This window comes from Hemiscyllium ocellatum, chromosome 9, assembly GCF_020745735.1.
Source record: "Hemiscyllium ocellatum isolate sHemOce1 chromosome 9, sHemOce1.pat.X.cur, whole genome shotgun sequence".
In the NCBI taxonomy this organism is placed as follows: domain Eukaryota; kingdom Metazoa; phylum Chordata; class Chondrichthyes; order Orectolobiformes; family Hemiscylliidae; genus Hemiscyllium; species Hemiscyllium ocellatum.
The window spans coordinates 59,161,575-59,183,341 of NC_083409.1; the positions used below are offsets into that span (position 1 = coordinate 59,161,575).

Sequence of the window (21,767 nt, forward strand, 5' to 3'; positions counted from 1 at the left end):
TTACCCGCCACGACACACACCACCTCACCTCATTCCCAAACATTCAACACCTCCATCCTCCACCACCTGGACCAACATCTCCGATGCAACAACAAAGAATCTCTGCGTCTGTCTACAAATAAAACAGACAGACATTCTTCTCTTCACAAGCATTCCCCCGTCAGTGACAATAATGCAGCAACACAAAGAGAGATTAGCATTAGAACTACCCAAATTCCCTAATGCTTTCCATCCACAAATAGCACCTACAAGTCATGAGAGTAGAGTTAGATGAAAGACCAATCCATGACAACAAGCCACCAATGTGAATTCTACATAGTCCCGATATCTATGTAACCAGTTAAGTAAATTATTGCTTCCTGGGGACAATCTTCTGGTGTGTTCAAGTCTCTGTGTATAATTTTAACATGAACAAAGCTGTCAATTAATATCATCACTAGTTCACCTTCATCACTGCACTAGTTCACCTTCATAATGATTTATTTTGTTGTCTCCTTAAGTTTACTCACCAAGTTATGTTTGTTCCAAACCATGCAGCTAACATTACGCCCTTTGGTGAGATAACAGGTAAAAGACCATAGTGGTTGCAGTCTTGGACTCATCATATCCAACAGCATTATGCTGTCCACCACCTCGTCCTCACCATTAGTTGTACCATCTGGATCTAGGCAATATTAAGAATTAAATATTAAAATACTGTTTACACTTCATGTTGAGGAACTAGAAAGGAAAAAGAAGAATTACTTGAAATCTGAATCTTGAAACATCTGATAATGCATGGGTCACACTTCATCTTTGGTGGGATTATTTGACATAGCAGTTCTGTTGATTTAATCCAACATAAAACTTTAACCTACTTTTAAGATGCTTCATTAAGATTAATTTTATCATTATTTTCTTTCCTTTCTTATTTACTCTTTGTGAACTTTATTTTTGAACTTTTTTCACTCTTGAAATCAATTGAAGTATTAGGTTACTGTTAGATATGTGTCCAATATGACAGCAGTGTCAATTTCCACCACTCCACCCTGTCTGGAGTCTTCCTGTCTGGTTGTAGGGCACTGCCAATCCATTGTATTCTCTCTTTCCAGGCTTTTCAATTTTTCCTTTAAGAAATGCTATAAAACGCACCTCTTTGATCCATTTTTGATCACCTGTCTCAATATCTCATTGTGTGATTTGATGTTGGGAGGGTTGGTGGGGGAGGGGGAAGAGAAGAGTTGGGAGGGATGTGGGGGATAGCATTCCATGATCAAAGGCAATCAAACCTTGGGACAAGAGATGGGGTAGAGATTACCTGTTGGGAACTGTGCTCCTGCTCTTGGTTCTGACCCCACAGTCTTTCTATCCCCAAGACTGAAAACTATCTCTCACTCCAACGCACATCATTTATCTTTTGTTCTGCGTCCTCTGTAATCCTGGAACTCCAGGCATGCATTACTGGCAGCAGCCATGTCCTCCTCGTGGCACTGCTCAGAATAACAGCAGTTGCTGAACAGAACACTTGGTTCTGATTCCAGGCAAATCTCACTATTGGCTTTGCCACTGCCTGACTTGCATGTGGTTCTGACAAGAATCCTGATGCCTAAACAAAATTTTAGTATCAAATAAGTGAACACTTGAACATTTCAGCAATCTTTTTGTCCTAAACTACTATAAATTACCAGGTAATATTGGCAGTTGACGATAAGCAGCGAGTTTAGGTTGGAAAATGTTCTCCATAATGACGCGTTCCATAATGAATAAGTCATGCTTTAGTTTCTCATTTTTAAGGAGTTCTTCTGGATCATGGTCTAATTCGTCAATACCTTGAACAGTGACGATACTCTCTGACTCCGCTGAAGTGGAGGATCGACTTTCTATGATAATAAATTTTAATATGTTAAATCATAATTTAAACTTGCTTCAGTACACCATCTTCTAAAAGGGAAAGGCATTACAATACCTTCAGCTTCCTTATCTGTAGGTGGGGATCCTGAAATGAATTACATTCTTACACCCTTGTACATCCAAGACTCTGGTTGGCAAAATGAAGCCATAAAATTGAGAGAACTGATAACAAATGCTCGCTTGAACAATTTCCAGATTGCTGGGATGAGGTTCCATTCTCTATAATCCTTTCTGAAGTCCCAGGTCGGGTCCTATGAGGACCATGAATTATTTTAGCATTATATCATCCATATCATTGTTTTCATTCTAACTGGTTGCAGCACAAATAATGGAACAGATTCAGCAGATTAACAATCACCATTAACTATAAAAATGGGCTAAGAGGCTTGGATAGAGTGAATGTGGAGAAGATATTTCCACTAGGTGGATAGGAACTGAGGGCACAGCCTGAGAGTGAAGGAACTGAAATAAGAAGGAATTTCTTCCACCAAAGAATGGTGAATCTGTGGAATTCATGTATTCAATAACTTGGCTTCCACAGTCTGTAGCATCAAAGCAGAGATAGGTAGGTTTTTGCTTATCAAAAGGATCAAAGTTACAAGGAGAAGGCAGGAGAATGACATTGAGAAACTTATCAGCCATGATAAAAATGGCAGAGCAGACATGATGGGCCAAATAGCTCCCAATTCAGCTCCTATATCATATGGTCTTATAGTCTTGACTTCCACAGTTTGAAAGATGCAAAATAGAAGGACATGATTATTACACTAACTGCTCTTGAACTATGTGGCTATTTCAGAGAACAATTACGCATATTACTGGAGTTACATGAAAGGTGCTCAGGAAAAAGCAGCAGACATCCTTCCTTTAAAAGATTTAACGATAGGTATTACAGTCACTATTACTGATGGATATCTTTATACTCCATTACCTTCCATGAGTAGGATTTAAATTCAATCTCTGGAGCATTAGCATTGGCCTTTTGATTACTAATCCAGTGATATTATTGCTCTGTCACCATCTCTGTGTTTCACTCACTGTATGACAATGATTAGTTAAAATGTATGCATTGGTGGAAAATGATTAAATCAATGCCTTTTTGTCACATGATAGATTAAAAATTAAAATTGAACAGCTAGAATTTTCAGAGATTTATGTTGTAATTTCAATTGAAGCTCAGTAAAAATCTCAAACAATCCACTTTTTAGATTTTCATCAATTCAATATTATGGGCGGCACGGTGGCACAGTGGTTAGCACTGCTGTCTCACAGCGCCTGAGACCCGGGTTCAATTCCCGACTCAGGCGACTGACTGTGTGGAGTTTGCACGTTCTCCCCGTGTCTGCGTGGGTTTCCTCCGGGTGCTCCAGTTTCCTCCCACAATCCAAAGATGTGCGGGTCAGGTGAATTGGCCATGCTAAATTGCCCCTAGTGTTAGGTAAGGGGTAATGTAGGGGTATGGGTGGGTTGCGCTTCGGCGGGTCGGTGTGGACTTGTTGGGCCGAAGGGCCTGTTTCCACACTGTAAGTAATCTAATCTAAGGTGATTAGATTAGAGGTGACTGAGAATACCCTCACAAAATTATTGATGGAATTAGTTAAGCTTTACTTTACAACAAATTATAGCATGTAACTATTTCTTGTTTTCCATCCAATCCAATCTAATACTCACTTGAACTACTTATTTTGCAATGATGTATATCCAAAAAATCGATTTTCATTGACAGAGAAACTGTGTAACAATAGATTCAATTGTGTTTTTTTTTAAATTAATAAAAATAAGTGGAATGGTAATAATGGAAGCTATGATGATTGCTGATTGACCATAATGAACAATGTCATATTATGCTTCAGACAAAAACAGTTCCATGTTTATACTTTTACCATTAATCTGTAACTCAGTTTACAGCATATCCTCTTCAGAGGTAATTCTGGAATGCTTTTGGATTGATCTCTTTTCAGTGGTCAGTTTATGTTCCATTCTTACCTAAACCTATTGAACTTAGAGCTGATAAAGTTCGAAGGACAGTTTTGTCAAAATTAATTTGTGACAAATCCTTTTGCTGAGTTAATTGATCAGAGGAAATATCTTCATGCACTTCTCCTTCTTTAAAACTATCATACATGTCCCATGTTGTAGCCATAACACCTAGAAAAACAAAACAAATAGGAACTGTTTGTCAAACTCTTAACTGAAAATTTAAATAACTTTTCTAGCCCTGGATGAGATCTGTGAACGGCAGAAGAAATAATAGAGATGAATGGTAGGTCATCTCCCTACTAACCTTTCTTTTCACATCCCTTGGGGCCATCTGTTCATGTCCAATGATATGGCCTACGAACTTCATTTGGGCTTTTGCAAACTGACTCTTAGTAAGGTTTATCACTAAGGCCACCTTCTGAAGTCAGATGAACAATTCTGATAGATACTCCAACTGTTTCTTCCATGTGTGACTTAAAGTCATGAGATCTTCACTGTCCAGCATACAATTATATAATCCAGAAATGACTTTATGAGTTAGTCTTTGAAAGTGGCTGGTGCATTTTTCATATCAAATGGCATAACTTTAAAATGGTAAAGTCCATTCAGTATCAAATGAAATTTCCTTTGCACTCTTGGATAAAGGTGCCTGCCAGTATACTTCAAGTAGGTCTAGCTTCAAAATATAAGTTGCTTGTCCCACCTTCTTTATAAAATCTTCCAGCCATGGAATAGGATACGAATCAGATTTTGTAACTGCATTTACTTTGCAGTAATCGACAGATAAATGCTTTTGTTACCATCACAATTGCGCGAATGGATTTCAGTCACTCACTTTGATTATATTGTCTTAACACATGCTTTCAATCACTTTTCTGAATCTGTACTAATAAATCTATAAGGATGTTGCTTAAATGGAACAGAATTTCCAACATCTACACCATGCATAGTCATGTTAGTTCTTCCCAGCTTATTCCCACATATCTCTTCATATAATAAGTCTTTCAGACCATTTTGATTTTCCTCTGGAAGGTAACGTAATAATTTTCCTAAGTTTTAAGAATTTCCTCATTATCCAACTCAATTTGTGGAATAACAAATTCAGAATCAGCTGGATTTGGTTCTTTATTTCAATTTCTGCTTTCCTCCTACCTGGCATTCTTACCAAATAATTCACCTCACTCAATTTCCTTTTGATTTGATAATGACCACTAAATCTCACATACCACTGATAGTAATATAGACAATTTATTTCTTTTAGCAAAACTATGAACATTTGATTTCTTGTCTGCTTCCTTTTTCAAGTGCTGTCTAGCCAACTCACCGCTTAGTCAAAGCATGTAGTTTCTGAACTTGGACTTACAATTTTTCCTTAATTAAATTTCAGTGTTTGTCTCACCTCATGTCATAGAGTCATGGAGATGTACAGCACAGAAACAAACCCTCAAAGTCATCCATGCCAACCAGATATCCTGAACTAATCTAGTCCCATTTGCTAGCACTTGGCTCATATCCCTTCAAACCCTTCCTATTCATATACCAATCCAGATGATTTTTAAATGCTGGAATTGTACCAGCCTCCACCACTTCATCTGGCAGCTTATTCCAAATATGCACCACTCTTTGCATGAAAACATTGCCCCTTAGGTAGCTTGTATATCTTTCCACTCTCACTCTAAACCTATGCCCTCCAGCTACGGATTCCTCCACCTCAAGAAAAAGACCTTATCATGTTCATGCCCCTCATGATTTTATAAACCTCCAAGGTCACCTCTCAGCCTCTGACACTTCAGGGAAAACAGCCCTAGCCTTTTCAGCCTCTCCCTATGGCTCAAATCCCCCAACCCTTGTCAATCTTTTCTGAACCCTTTCAAGTTTCATAACATCCTTCCAATGGGAAGATGATCAGAATTGTACACAATACTCCAAAAGTGGCCTTACAAATATCCTGTGCAGCCACATACCATGACCTCCCAACACCTATACTTGAATGCTCTGACCAATAAAGGAAAGCATACCAAACGCCGCCTTCACTATATTATCAACCTGCGACTCCACTTTCAAGAAACTATAAACCTACACGTGAAGGTCTCTTTGTTCGGCAACACTCCCCAGGACCGTACCATTAAATATCTAAGTCCTGCTCTGATTTGCTTTCCCAAAGTGCAGCACCTCACATTTATCTAAATTAAACTCAATCTATTATTCCTCAGCCCACTGGCCCATCTGTTCAAGATCCCATTGTACTTTGAGGTAACCTTCTTTGCTCTTCACTACACCTACAATTTTGGGGTCATCTGCAAACTTACTAACTATGCCTCCTACGTTCACGTGCAAATCATTTATGTAAATGATGAAAGGTAATGGACCAGGCACTGGTCTTTGTGACACTCCACTGGTCACAAGGCCTCCAGTCTGAAAGTCAGCTCTTCACCACCACCCTCTGTCTTCTACCTTCGGGCAGTTCTATATCCAAATGGCTAGTTCTCCCTGTATTCCATGAGATCAAACCTTGCTAACCAATCTCCCATGAGGAACCTTGTTGAACGTCTTACTGAAGTCCACATAGATCATGTCTATAGCTCTGCCCTCATCAATCCTCTTTGTTATTTCTTCAAATAAACTCAATGTTCGAGAGACATGATTTCCCACGCACAAAGCCATGCTGACTATCCCTAATCAATCCTTGCCTTTCCAAATACATATAAATCCTGTATCTCAGGATTGCCCCCAACAACTTGCCCATCAGCAACATCTGGCTCACTGGCCTTTATTTCCCTAGCTCTCCTTACCATCTTTCTTAAATTTATTCCTCAGCTTTCCATAACTTCTCCGATTTAAAGTTTGACTCTTGTTCTGATCACAACTCTGTGGATAATCCATATCTAGTAAAAACGTTGACTTATTGTACTACAATTCTTCTAGCTGTGATACTGCATAATGGAATGGCCTCTGGAAATCTAGTAGACATCTCCATTATGATGGAGAAAGAGAGGACTGCAGATGCTGGAGATCAGAGTTGAGAGTGTGATGCTAGAAAGGCACAGCAGGAATTCCTGATGAAGGGCTTTTGCCTGAAACATCAATTCTCATACTCCTTGGATGCTGCCTGACCTGTTGTTTTTCCAGCACCACACTCTTGACTTCTATTATGATCAACAAATAATAATTCCCACTTTTGTGTTAGGGAAGGTTCCAATGCAATCAATTAAGACTCTTGTAAAAAGTTCCTTAAATGCTGGAATAGGTATTAATGGTGCTGATTTTATCAGTGCTTTCGGTTTTCCTATTATCTTACATATATGACATGTCTGGCAAAAATTCAACCACATCTCAACACAGTCCAGGCCAATAAAAATGTTTTTGTATTTTGGCTTGAGTTTTCTGTACTCCCAAATGGCCTCTTACTGGTACCTCACGTGCTACCTTTTCCATAACCCATTGGTAATACAACCTGATGAACATCTGTCCATTTTTCATCTGCCTGAATATGTAATGGTCTCCATTTCCTCATTAAGACTTGATTTTGAAGACTGTTTTGGGATACACTCAGATTCTGTGTATGCTTTTTGATACAACTGCTTTACTTTTACAACTTTTTGTTGGAATTCAATTAACCCTTCTGAACGAAAAATATCCACTTTGTCCTCCACCTGATCTTATTTTTTTCCTCAACCATTTTATCAAACATCGTTTCTGACAAATGAACTTCAACTTCTTCATCTTTATTCTTTGATTTCCCCTCCTGTTTCCACCTATGGCTTTTTGACCTTGCTACCATAGTCATGAAAAATCCCAAGATATACTTCCTGCAACATTTCAGCCACCTGCAATCCAGCTATATCATTCTTGAGAATCTTCTTCAGAACAGAGAATTTCTCTAATACTCCAACCACCACTTCACCACTTTTCACCAGACTTTCCTACCTCAACCTATACAATGTAACACTACTTTTCTCACCACAAATTCCACCTTTTCAGGCAACACTCCTCCAAAGTACACACTTCCTCATCTCTCACCAAAGATTGATTTGCTGTTGTATCTCTTAAAATTTTAAGTTCTTTACCCATGCCTCTTTAAAGAGATCTGGTACTGTCTTATTAAACAACCCCTGATCAGGTTGTACATTCTTTTACAGCTCTCTACTTCCAGTGGGTTCTCCTTTTTCAGTTTAATAAACCCCACTGGTATATATTGTTTTACCACATTAGTTTTCCAAGTGCATTTCTTCAACCACCAACACTGCAACTTCTTGTGACCTATTTTACTACAGTGAATACACAAGAGGTTTTTTACTTCTCTTCCCCCTCATGGGTTTCTTTTTTAACTTGTGGTAAACGACCTTTACAATCTTCATTGAGATCTCCTTTTTCTTTACTACCTGAGAATTGCTCTTTTCCCTAATTTCTATCTCTCACAGATTAAAATTGATGTTGGAAGCCAAACTTTGATTTATGAACTAATTCGTAATTATCTGCAATTTCTGCTCCTAATCTTCCAGGTTTAACTCTTTGCTCTTCCACATAAAAGTTTTCACTGTTTAAGGAAGTGAATTTTTGAACTCCTTGAAAATAAGTCTCCCTAAAGAGCATTATTTATCTGATCTATCAAAGTTACTTTGTTTGATCCTTTCAAACTCTATGTATGTTTGGCCAGGTTCCTTCCTTAAATTCCTATAATATTGTCTGTAGGCTTCTGGCATCAGTTCGTATGCACTTAAGATGGCTTACTTCATTTCACGATACTCTCCATTTACCGGCTCGGATATTGATGCAAATACCTCACTAGCTCTACCTACCAATTTTGTTTGAATCAATAATACCCACATGGTCACTGGTCATTTCATTTGTTTAGTCACTTTCTCAAATGAAATGAAAAAGGCTTTTATTGCCTTCTTATCAAACTTTGGTAAAGCTTGGACATAATTGAACAGGTTCTGGATCAGTGGTGCTGGAAGAGTGCAGCAGTTCAGGCAGCATCCAAAGTGCAGCGAAATCGACGTTTCAGGCAAAAGCCCTTCATCAGGAATAAAGGCACTGAGCCTGAAGCGTGGAGAGATAAGCTAGAGGAGGGTGGGGGTGGGGAGAAAGTAGCATAGAGTACAATGGGTGAGTGGGGGAGGGGATGAAGGTGATAGGTCATGGAGGAGAGGGTGGAGTGGATAGGTGGAAAAGGAGCAAGGCAGGTAGGACAAGTCCGGACAAGTCATGGGGACAAGTCATGGGGACAGTGCTGAACTGGAAGTTTGGAACTAGGGTGAGGTGAGGGAAAGGGGAAATGAGGAAACTGTTGAAGTCCACATTGATGCCCTGGGGTTGAAGTGTTCCGAGGCGGAAGATGAGGCGTTCTTCCTCCAGGCATCTGGTGGTGAAGGAGCGGCTGTGAAGGAGGCCCAGGACTTCCATGTCCTCAGCAGAGTGTGAAGGGGAGTTGAAATGTTGGGGCACGGGGCGGTGTGGTTGATTGGTGCGGGTGTCGCGGAGAGGTTCCCTAAAGCGTTCTGCTAGGAGGCGCCCAGTCTCCCCAATGTAGAGGAGACCGCATTGGAAGCAACGGATACAATAAATGATATTAGTGGATGTGCAGGTAAAACTTTGATGGATGTGGAAGGCTCCTTTAGGGCCTTGGATAAAGGTGAGGGAGGAGGTGTGGGCACAGGTTTTACAGTTCCTGCGGTGGCAGCGGAAAGTGCCAGGATGGGAGGGTGGGTTGAAGGGGGGCGTGGACCTGACCAGGTAGTCACCGACGGAACGGTCTTTGCGGAAGGCAGAAAGGAGTGGGGAGGGAAATATATCCTTGGTGGTGGGGTCTTTTTGGAGGTGGCGGAAATGTCAGTGGATGATTTGGTTTATGCGAAGGTTTGTAGGGTGGAAGATAAGCACCAGGGGTGTTCTGTCCTTGTTACGGTTGGAGGGGTGGAATCTGAGGGCGGAGGTGCGGGATGTGGACAAGATGCATTGGAGGGCATCTTTAACCACGTGGGAAGGGAAATTGCGGTCTCTAAAGGAGGAGGCCATCTGGTGCGTTCTATGGTGGAACTGGTCCTCCTGGGAGCAGATACGGCAGAGGCGGAGGAATTGGGAATACGGGATGGCATTTTTGCAAGAGGTAGGGTGGGAAGAGGTGTAATCCAGGTAGCTGTGGGAGTCAGTGGGTTTGTAAAAAATGTCAGTGTCAAGTCGGTCGTCATTAATGGAGATGGAGAGGTCCAGGAAGGGGAGGGAGGTGTCAGAGATGGTCCAGGTAAATTTAAGGTCAGGGTGGAATGTGTTGGTGAAGTTGATGAATTGCTCAACCTCCTCGTGGGAGCATGAGGTGGCACCAATGCAGTCATCAATGTAGCGGAGGAAGAGGTGGGACGTGGTACCGGTGTAATTACGGAAGATCAACTGTTCTACGTAGCCAACAAAGAGACAGGCATAGCTGGGGCCCATATGTGTGCCCATGGCTACCCCTTTGGTCTGGAGGAAGTGGGAGGATTCAAAGGAGAAATTGTTAAGGGTGAGGAACAGTTCGGCCAAACGAATGAGAGTGTCGGTGGAAGGGTACTGTTGGGGACGTCTGGAGAGAAAAAATGGAGGGCTTGGAGGCCCTGGTCATAGCGGATGGAGGTGTAGAGGGATTGGATATCCATGGTGAAGATGAAGCGTTGGTGGTCGGGGAAACGGAAGTCTTGGAGATAGAGGGCGTGGGTGGTGTCTCGAATGTATGTGGGGAGTTCCCGGACTGGGGGGATAGGACAGTGTCCAGGTAGGTAGAGATGAGTTCAGTGGGGCAAGAGCATGCTGAGACAATGGGTCGGCCAGGCTGGTCAGGCTTGTGGATCTTGGGAAGGAGGTAGAACCGGGCAGTGCGGGGTTCCCGGACTATGAGGTTGGAAGCTGTGGGTGGGAGTCCTAGGCTTTTGGCATGATGGGTTTGCTCTTCATCACTACCCTCATCAGTACTCCTATTTTCTGCCTTTGCCGTTTAAAGTCACTTCCCTCTTTCATTCCCAACTTCCAAAATTCAAAAATCTCTCTTTCTCACTTGCTTCACTTTTAATCATAACTCAACATTTCCTGTTAATATTAAAGTTGTCTTCATTGTTGGGCATTTTGTTCCACTGAAATTTTCTCTCTCACCTCGCTTTCTTTTTCTTTTTGTTCTGCCAGGTCTATACTTTTTTTTCCTTTTCCCTTGTCATTGCCTCTAATTCAAGCTGCTTCTTTTGCAATTGAATTTTAGCCACTTCCAATGATTCTGATTGCATTCTAGGCAATTATAAATGCAGAGCTATTGCTGCAATTATGTGCCCTTTCCTCACAGACACAGGCAACTAAACTTCAACTTGTTTGCCAATTCTAAACACTCTGCCTTGTTCAGTTTTTACTAAACCATCTGAAGTGACTGTTTCTACTCCCAGGAAACTCTTGGTGACTAAAGGAGCCATTATTGCACAAAGAACACTATTTAAATCAACTGAAGGCAATAGTTGAAATCAACAAACCTTCAAAACTCATCGCTCCCTATTTTTAAAGTCTAATAATCCCAACACAACCTGGAATTAGAAATTTTTATCCTGACAAGAGCTCCCAATTTCTTATGGACCAGATCAAACCCTTTAAATATATTAAGGAGATAGCCTAGTATCAAAATTTTATCTTATTTAAAGTCATGTAGGATCCTGTGCTCCATATGTAATTTGATTGGTTACACTAGTTGGCTTTAAACAAAACACACTTCATTCTTACACGCAGTTAAAATTCAAATACAAGAAAGAAACATTGGTTTAACTTTAACTCCATTGGGAAACTTAACAGAAATAATAGATTATTTAGCTACAAGACAACGGTTCCAATGTAGTAACATCCCATAAACATACCCTTGGCAGAGGGAAATTCATTAAAACAGATTGTATCACAGGCAATTCTGGCAGCAGAAAGTGAACCTAACCTTTTAGCTGCAACAGAGAGCAGGGGCAGTTTTCACAACCAGCTTCAAAACCCCAGCAATTGCTAAAAGCTAAACTCAAGCCTGGTTCTGTGGGAGTGTGATTCAACCAACTTATGCTGCTTCTGTTTTTCCAACTTTCGAACAAAAAAACAAGGTCTTCCAAGCTGTTTACTTCATTGGCTTTGAACAGACAGCTTGTTGCCTTTGGCTCAACACCTCTCTTCAAACAAAACAGAAGAAAATACACCTCTTAAAGCCACTACATTGTCACAGTCAGCTTTTTGAGTGTTGTTAGAGCTGCACTCATTCAGTCAAGTGGGAACTATTCTCTCACGCTCTTGTGCATGACTTCTCCACTATTGAAGTAAAACTAACTAGTTTTTAAATGCTGGATTTATCCTTACACTGCTCCTATTCTGCCAAATTCTACATTCAGGTGAGTATATTTTAATATTGTACATGCTTAGTTGTGGCTTAACAGATTTAGAGTGTGTTTTGGGTCGAGTGAGCAGCAACCTCATGGATATTTCAACTGCGAATTGTCCTTCAACAAATTAACATCCATCAAGATGGTAATTGCCTAGTGTGAAGTGGAAAGACTTCTGCTACCATCTAATGAGGAAGTTCTCCATTATAAACCTGCCAGGTAATCAGATGGCTGTTGGCTTTCTGGTCCCAACTGTGCCAATGGATTTGTTGGCCCCTGCTGACACATCAGCAGTCTACCATGAGGATTGTCACTGAAGCTGCAAGAACAGTTAAGCTGGGGTGGGGGGTGTTAATTACAGGGATTTGGGGGGCAACGATAGAAACATGCAAATCAGAAGCATGCTACTTGGTCTGCTGAGCTTGGTCCACCATTTAATAAAATCATGGGTTATCTAATTACTCCACATTCATATAATCTTTCACCTCTTCCCTTATAACCAAAAGGACTAGCCACACTACCATACGTCAGGAGCGTCTCAGAACTGACAGCCAGACTACTGCGACCCTTAGGACTCATAACAGCACACAAGCCAACTTCCACACTCAGACAACAACTCACTAGAACAAAGGACCCAATAGCCAGCACGAGCCAAACTAACGTAGTTTACAAAATACCATGCAAGGACTGCACAAAACACTATATAGGACAAACAGGAAGACAGCTAACAATCCGCATCCATGAACATCAGCTAGCCACAAAACGACACGACCAGCTATCTCTAGTAGCCATACACTCAGACAACCAGGAACATGAATTTGACTGGGAAAACACTACCATCATAGGACAAGCCAGACAGAGAACAGCCAGGGAATTCCTAGAGGCATGGCATTCATCCACAACCTCCATTAACAGACACATGGACCTGGACCCCATATACAAACCACTACAGCTGAAACTGACACCCGGAAGCGGCAAGAACAAACCACTATAAATACCGGAAGAAACATCAAAGCAGCGCTTCACAGGAGGCTCCAATAGCACTGATGATGTTCCCTAGCCAGGGAACGAAACGTTTGCAGCAAAAACTTCCAGCTTGGCGAACAGAACCACAACAACGGACACCCGAGCTACAAATCTTCAACCAGACATTATCTACCTCAACATTACAAATATTCAAGGCATCTGCTTCCATTGAGGGTCAATAAAAGAACTCCCCTCCCCTGAGCAATGTTACTTGCAAGGTTTCCATCATGTTCTCAGCTTCAGTCTATCACTGTTAAATAACAACAGTGACAGGAAGTGATTCTTAAGTAGCCAGTAATTGACCCATTAATGGCTTCAATCACACAAAGGTAGGAAAATTGTCCAGCACCTCTTCTGCACATTTAAAATTGACATAGCAGTAGGGGCAAGAAGGTTGGTGCCAGGTATGATATCCATGCAATTTTATGCCCCTCTTCTACCTATAAACCTACCTATGTCAAATTCTTCCCCAATTTTAATGAATGCAGTTAGGCAAAACTTCTTGAGTTGTGCCCTCAAAAATAAGATAACTCTATAAATTTGCTATCATGGAATTCAGACTATTGCACAAAGTCAAAACTTAATTCTTTAGTTCCTCAATCTTCTTATTGAAGACACACTTAAAACATAATGTTTGACTTAGTTTATCTTATCTTCTTCCCTAGTCTCTTTTAAATTGGAGCTGATTAGCATTATGAAGCTCAGCCATTCAACTTGTTTTCTAAACATAAAACAAATATTTGTTGCATTCAACAGTATACCTGCTTCTTGAATGTTAATTCTATCACACTGAACTTCTTTCGTTTTTCGTGCTCCGTTGAAAGTTTGTGCCATCCTTTCAATGTAGCGATCATTGCCAACTCGCTCTTTGCAGAGTTCAATGTACAGTTGGTTTCGTAACCTTAAAATTGAGAAAAGCCAGTTTATATGAATAAATGTAACTACAAACATTGGGTGATGGAGAAATGGGAGACAAAGACAGGGTTAGTGAGTGACAGGTGTAGATGTTATGAGGGTGGACAGTAGCTTGACAGAAGTCGGAGAGTGCCTGGTGGATAGGGTGGCAGACAGCTCTTTATGTTAGCACATGAGGGCTAATGGGAACTCAGAAGCTTTTAGTATGTGTCCAGTTAGGAGGGGTTAGTCATTGGGTGGTTGTAGTTGGATTAGTTCAAGTTGGTGGTTCAGGTCCATTGGGGATTTTGGGGGAATATGGCTTGATTATCATGGATCCTATTCAAAGTGTTGCTCTGGTTGAGACTGAATGTCTCAATATAGAGAAAGATTGATTGCAGGAGGAAAAAAAACCTGAAGAAGGGAGATACTTCCACAGCTTTGAGGCCCTCTAGATTCAAGAACAAGTATTTCCTACAAATCAAACAGCAATTTTGCATATGCAAGATCTTATAATCTATTGTGTTGCCCAAGAGTTATAGTCTTGCTGCTGTACATTTAATTATTGGAATTGACAGAGATGTGTAATATGATCTTGGACAGATTGATTGAAAATAACAATAAAACTCTTAACCTCTTACTGAGTTCTGTTCTCTTGCATTATTATTTAGCGTAAGCCCAGAGACACAGGCGTCTGTGATTGTAACGTATATATGTAAATACCAGGAGCTATGTGACTTGTGTGGAATCACTTCCTGTCCTTGTAAGAACTAACATAAGGATTAAATCATGTATGGGAATCATTCAAGCAAGGAGAGGAAATAAGTATGAAGCTGTGGTCAGGGACAATATAATTGGTTGGATAAATGCTGTTCTCTGCAGCTGAGTGGGAACCCTGAAAACTGTGTTACCTGCTTGGTGCCAGAGTTAAGGACATCTTGGTGTTGGAAAAGGTTTTGAAGAGGGAGAGGAGAAATCCAATAGTTACTGTCCATATTGGTACCAAAATTACTGATAAGATTAAAAGGTAGGTTTCGCTGAAAAAATTTTGAACAGAAGCTAAATTATAAAGCAGAGAAAGGCCCAAGAAAATTGGAAAACTGCTAAAATAACTCCTTAAAAAGGAGAGGAGATTAAAAAACAGAATTATAGGCCAGTTAACTTCACATCTATTATTATGAAAATTTTAGAATCTATTGCAAATGGCGTAACAACAGAACATTTAGAAATACTTAGCAAATTTTATTTTAACCAGCACCCTTGATAAACCGGCAAAAATTATATACCTGAAATACTTGAAGTTTACCGTATTATCATGATCTTCTTGAGTTGAAATCGTCAGTTGAGGGTGCAAGATGACTCTCAGCGAGTTTTATTTAAGGCAAAATTTCTTATTATTTAAGTGATTTATGCTATAAATAAGGTAATAACAGTTGTATGTGCACCCCCTGCATTACGTTGCTGTTACTTTGTATCTCTGTTTGGAAATCTTTACCACAGAGGGCTGTTGACATGGGTCAGTATATCTATTAAAGGCTCAGATAAACAGAATTTTAGTCAGTAAAGGAATCAGGGGTTAAAGGGAAAAGGCAGGAAAATGGAATTGAAGATTTTCAAATCAGCCATGCTCTCATTGAAATGGCAGAGAAGACAATGATGGGCTGAGTGACTTACATCTGCTCCTATGTCTTATCATCTTAATAGCAGATCATTAGTATATCTTGTGACTTAGAACATAGAACATAGAACAGTACAGCACAGAACAGGCCCTTCAGCCTACGATATTGTGCCGACCACTGATCCTCATGTATACACCCTCAAATCAGTCCTTGCCTTTCCAAATACATGCACATCCTGTCCCTCAGGATTCTCTCCAACAACTTGCCCGCCACCATCAACAGTTCACTGGTCTATAGTTCCATGGCTTGTCCTTACCACCCTTCTTAAACAGTGGCATCACGTTAGCCAACCTCCAGTCATCTGGCACCTCACCTGTGAGTATTAATGATACAAATATCTCAGTAAGAGGCCCAGCAATCACTTCTCTAGCTTTCCACAGTACTCCAGGTGTACCCTAGAATTAACCAAAGTAAGGTATCAGCCTCTTCCAGGAAAGCTTTACCTCAAGCCCAAGATTTCACTCCATCACCATAAGACGATAAGATAGAGGAGGAAAATTAGGCCATTCAGCCCCTCAAGCCTGCTTTACCATTTGATCATGGCTGATGTGTTTATCGACCCCTTACTACTGTTCCTTCAACCACAATGCCATAAACAAACACATAGGTCTAGATACCATCTATCAACCCCTCAGAAAATGAACAGGACATCACCACAAACCTCTGGATCCAGGACAAACATATAAACAGAAAGTAGGAGACAACAGCTTCGCTTCACCTGGAGGTCGCCACTGATGATGTTACCTAACCAGGTAATGAAACGTCTGGATATCAAACCTACAGCTCAGTGAGCAAACATACACCCTAAACCTCAACCTGAGCTACAAACCTTCACAAACCTTGTATAATCTTTTAATCCAGCGTCATACGGATTGCATTTGAAAATCCAAATACGATACATCTATCAATTACCCTTTATCAACTCTGTATACAGCCATATTCAAGTAAAAGATGCAAGAAGAGCTGTCTGAGTTTATAAACCTTTATTTAGTTATTACACATTTTCTGTGTTGCAACCACATTCTGGGAACAATAAAGGTGATATTGAAATACTCATTCTCTGCTTACTGACCTATTTGATATAGTACCAAAAATAAAAGCATCTGGAAGAAAATAACCAATTTCAACTCTCTTATTTGCTCAGAGCACCTACATGGTAAATATTTAAAATTGAGATATTTTGGCAGTTGCACAATGTACCTGCAATCAATGAAAATGCTTTTATTTAAGAGGCATATTTATTTTTTTCACAGTTACAGTGGACTTCCCATCCTCACAGTGATCAACACAGAAGCTGAGCAATAAGTGCTGGAAGTTGACCATTCAAATTTAAAATAGGCCCATACACCTAAATGGGTTTAACTAACTATCTTATATCAATGGGCAGAAGAGATGGTGCAGCAAATGCAGTGCAAACTTCACATCAATGATGTTTTAATTGATGAATGGAGGATCTGCCCTCACATAACCCTTAAGGAAACTCTGGTTTTAGATAGGAACTCGATATATCCAAACCCAGGTTTGTATTCATTTCAACTAAGTGTCACCAAATAATGGCAGGGATGTGTCAGAATGTGTAGAATTCTGTTCCAGGGCCTTTTAACATCCTATTTCTTCTGATAATAGTTCGCATATTTAAATAACATGGTAACAATTTCTTTATCTGCAATGATAAATTCCAGCACTCTGACATTTTGATCTGTTTTATTTTAATTTAGATAATAAAGACAAAAGAAAAGTTCTGCAATTCCATATGAGGGATCAGTGCTGAGTAGATATGGAAAAAACTGCTATCATTGATGACAGATTTAAGGTGATTGGCAAAAGAAGCAATGGCAACATGAGGAAAAACATTTTTCTTTGCCACACATGGTTAGGACCTGGATTGTACTGCCTGAAAATATTTCAATCATGGCTTTTACAGAGGTCAGTTATATTAATGATACATTAATCTAGCTATGTGGTCAGATGATTATATTAAAATATTTAAAAAGACTTACTTGACGACTTCTGCTTCTGCTGAATCCACTGAAATAATTTCAACAGGAAGATCAAGAAGTGTAAATGTTTCAGTCTCTGTCAAATACACATCTACAATCTTATTCAGATCATCCTCACTTAGTTGTTCTCGTACATCTTCTCTTCGGATGTGTACATCTGAAAGCACAAGTGTGATAACAATCAGGGTTAAGATCTAAGGTAGATCCTACTCCTTCAACTCTTTGTCTAACATAGAGTGCTGCTATCTTCACCACTGGTAGGGCCTGGACAGGTCCTGAATCCACCTTAGCCAGAAGGAAAATCAAACTAGCCAATGGCAACAATATTCTACTGTCTAGGAGGCCAGTATGTGGATACTGACTGTAGACATTCTAGTTTTCTTTCCATCGCATGACTCGGTATGAATCTCTCCTAGTCGTAACGCCTGCCATTGATATATTTTGGAAGGATTTGCAGATTGGTAAGCAATTGGGTTAGTAGTAATTTTAAAGAACTTTCTTGGTCTTGGAGGGGATTTGAAACTGGAGCTTCCGTCTCAGAGACTGGGTGCTGCATAATGTGTCACAAAATTTTCTAAGGTTCATAAGACATTTCACATTTTTGAAGAGTTTTCCTGAGGGAACTAGAAACAGTTAATTGGTAATTAGATTGCAAAAATGTAAGATTAAGAACAAAAGAAGAAAGGAAGGAATCCAGATGAATATTCTTGAGTAGACATTCGTTAGAAAAGGGACAGTGATTGAATGATTGATGGTAATAGCTTTTAAAAGAGAAATGGAAAATGAAAATGTAAAATATCTCGAAAAGGTGGAACTGACACCACAGCGTATGACAAATGGCTGTTGAAACAAGTGATTCAATGATTTTTTTTCATTCTCTAGACCATTTAGCCTTAGAATACATTCCCTAATCAATTTTGATTTATTTTCTTATATCGATGGAGAGACCAATGATATTCAGTGGACAGCTCATTTTTGCTTTTTCTTTGTGTTGACTCAGCAGGTTCACTAATGTCTTTCAGAGAAGGAAATTTGACATCCTTACCAAGTTTAGCCTACATGTGACTCCAAACACAAAACAATGCAACAAGGCCATAAGGAATGGAACAGGAGTAGGCCATTCAACCCCTTGAGCTTGCTCCACCATTCAATAGGATCATGGCTGATCCAACATTAATTGTTTCCACTTTCCTGTGTTTTCCCTGAAACTATTATTTCTCCAACTGATTGAGCATCTATCTCTGCCTTAAATGTACCCAAGAACTCTACTTCCACAGCTCTCTGTGGCAAGGGGTTCAAAAGACTCTCAACCTCTTGACAGAAGAAATATTTCCTCATTTCAGTTTTAAGTTGTCATCCCTTTATTTTAAAATTATGCCCTCTGGTCCTGGACTTTCCCATGAGGGGAATGATTCTCTCAGCATTTATTCTGTCAAGTCTCTTGTGAATCCTATATGCTTCAATGAAATCATGTTACTTTCTTCCAAACTCCAGTGAATGGAATCCCAACCAGTTTAGCCTTTGCTCATAAGAAAATCCCTCCATATTGGAATTATCCTAGTTAACCATCTCATAACAATGCTCACAGTTGAAGCTGCAATACCAAGAAGCAGGTAACCCAATATGTGGGATTGGGGATGACAGAGCCAGGAAGACAAGCTATAGTAGTCATTAAGGAAATGGGGAGGATGGATGTGTGTGTGTGACGGGGGCGGGGCGGACAGGTGGCTCTAAGGCAGTGCCTCTGACACAAGGATGGACATTATTCTAGAATACACAAAATGAAATCTTCAAGTATTCATTAGCAGCCAATAAGTTTAAATTGGGGCCCTCCCACTTGGTGGAAGACCCTTCTTTAACAGATGAAGTGTCCATGGGTCACTGTCTATTAATTAGCCATTTCAGAGAATCAACTGGCATCCCAGTGGGCATTCAAGCTGCCAACTTTCCATCACTTTCCAGCACCACTTTACCAGGCCTCTCACCTCCCTGCTTGTACTGTAGGGCTAAGGAGATTTCAGCCTTAGTTTTCATTAATTGACATTCAGGGACATAATAATGTGCCTCTTACTAAAAGTCATTATGATGAACTCTTTGATTCAGGAACAGGGCAGCTAATGACTTAATATTGACAGCAACATTTCTTAACTGTTCTGATTGTGATTCAAATACTAACACACACACACACACACACTATATATATATATAAATTACATAGAATATTCAGTTATGGTATAATGACATAAAACCTACATTGTAAGCTTGGAATTTCAAGTTGAACACCAGATTCGCCAATATCTTCCAATGAATCAGAAAAGGTACGACTTGATCGAGAGATACTACCACTTTCATAAGTGGACCTACAGTGTAGCAGAGAGAATAAAACTTTTATTAAAACATGAATCATGATATTGCCACAAGAATAATTTCAATTTAACCTCCAAATGTTAAACATTGACTATTCATAGAATCATAGAATCCCTACAGTGTGGAAACAGACTATTAGACCCAACAAGTCGACACTAACCCTCCAAAGAGTAACCCATCCAGATCCATTCCCCTACCCTATTACTCTACATTTGCCCCTAAACTACACATGCCTGAATCCTATGGTTAATTTAGCATGGTCAATTCACCTAACCTGCACATTTTTGGATTGTGGGAGGAAATTGAAGCACCCAGAGGAAACCCACACAGACAAGGAGAGAACATGCAAACTCCACAGACAGTTGCCTAAGGTGAGAATCGAACCCGGGTGCCTGGCGCAGTGAAATACTCAGGTAAGTAGTTTTATGCTTGTATTTTTAATTTAAATTTGTCTCTCCTAGCTGTGAATGGGCTATTGTGAAAAATGAGATTAAAGATGAAAATTTACAGGAGATTCTGCACACACTGAAATTAAAGAGTTGCTGAGAAATGGGAAAAACTAAATTTAAATGTTTAGGAAGAAACTAAATTAAATTATAGCTAAAACACTTTACCATTTATTTCTAAAGAATAAAGTAATGTTAAGAAAATAAAGGGGAGGAAATCCTGAGGAAAATGCAAATATGAAAAAGAGAAAAGATTTCCTGTCTTGTACAATATCTATTTATATGGCGCCTTATCAAATGTGTTCTGAAAATCCAAATATGCTACTGGTTCCCCTTTATGAATATTGCTTGCTATGTTCTCTACCAATTTGTTAAAGATGATTTCCCTTTCACAAAATGATGACTCATTTTGATTGCATTTAAGCATTTCTAAATGTCCTTCTATTTCTTCCTAAATAATGGACTCTGGCATTTTCCCAATGACAGATGTGAAACTAACTGGCCTATAGTTTCTTGCTTCCTGTTCCCCTCCCCTTTTGAACAAGGGCATCATAATAGCAATTTCCCAATATATTTGAACCCTCCTGGCATCTAGCGAGTTCTTGAATATTTCAATCAATTGCCTCCGCTATCTCTGTCGCATGTCCCTTGATGTAGGCCATCTATCGAGACAACTTGTCTGCCTTTAATCGAATTTGTTTGTCAAATACTCTATTCCAAATGACAGAGACTGTTACTTACCTCTCACCAGCACTAGGTTTTTCTGTTATCTTTGGGGTTACAGTGTTCTCCAACATGAAGAATGATGCAAAATATTAATTTATCTATCTTTTCCCTGTTCACCATTATCAATTCCACAGGTGCATCCTCTAAGGGGCTGACACTTATTTTAACATTTTTAAAATATATACCCATAGATTATTTCACAATTTATAAAGTGTGAGGTGATACATTTTGAGAAGATGAACAAGGCAAGGAGTACATGATGAATGAAAGGACTCCAAGTATGACCAAGGATCAGTTGGACCTGGAGGTCCATGTACATAGATCTTTGAAGACATCAGGACAGGTATAGGGTTGTTAAGAAGACTATGGGATACTTTCCTTTATTAGTCAAGGCAT

At 39.8% G+C, this 21,767-nt stretch overlaps 1 protein-coding gene across 1 annotated transcript in view; it reads right to left on the bottom strand.

Annotated features, from left to right (window-relative positions):
• The window catches only part of dnai4 (dynein axonemal intermediate chain 4), a 116,453-nt gene that overhangs the window by 75,036 nt on the left and 19,650 nt on the right, over nucleotides 1-21,767 (bottom strand). The window contains exons 4-9 of the mRNA XM_060829574.1: nucleotides 20,086-20,192; nucleotides 17,833-17,989; nucleotides 14,021-14,160; nucleotides 3,877-4,038; nucleotides 1,665-1,859; nucleotides 510-664 (exon numbers count right to left, since the gene is read on the bottom strand). Coding sequence (XP_060685557.1) covers nucleotides 510-664; nucleotides 1,665-1,859; nucleotides 3,877-4,038; nucleotides 14,021-14,160; nucleotides 17,833-17,989; nucleotides 20,086-20,192 — 916 coding nt within the window. The remainder of the gene's footprint in view (nucleotides 1-509; nucleotides 665-1,664; nucleotides 1,860-3,876; nucleotides 4,039-14,020; nucleotides 14,161-17,832; nucleotides 17,990-20,085; nucleotides 20,193-21,767) is intronic.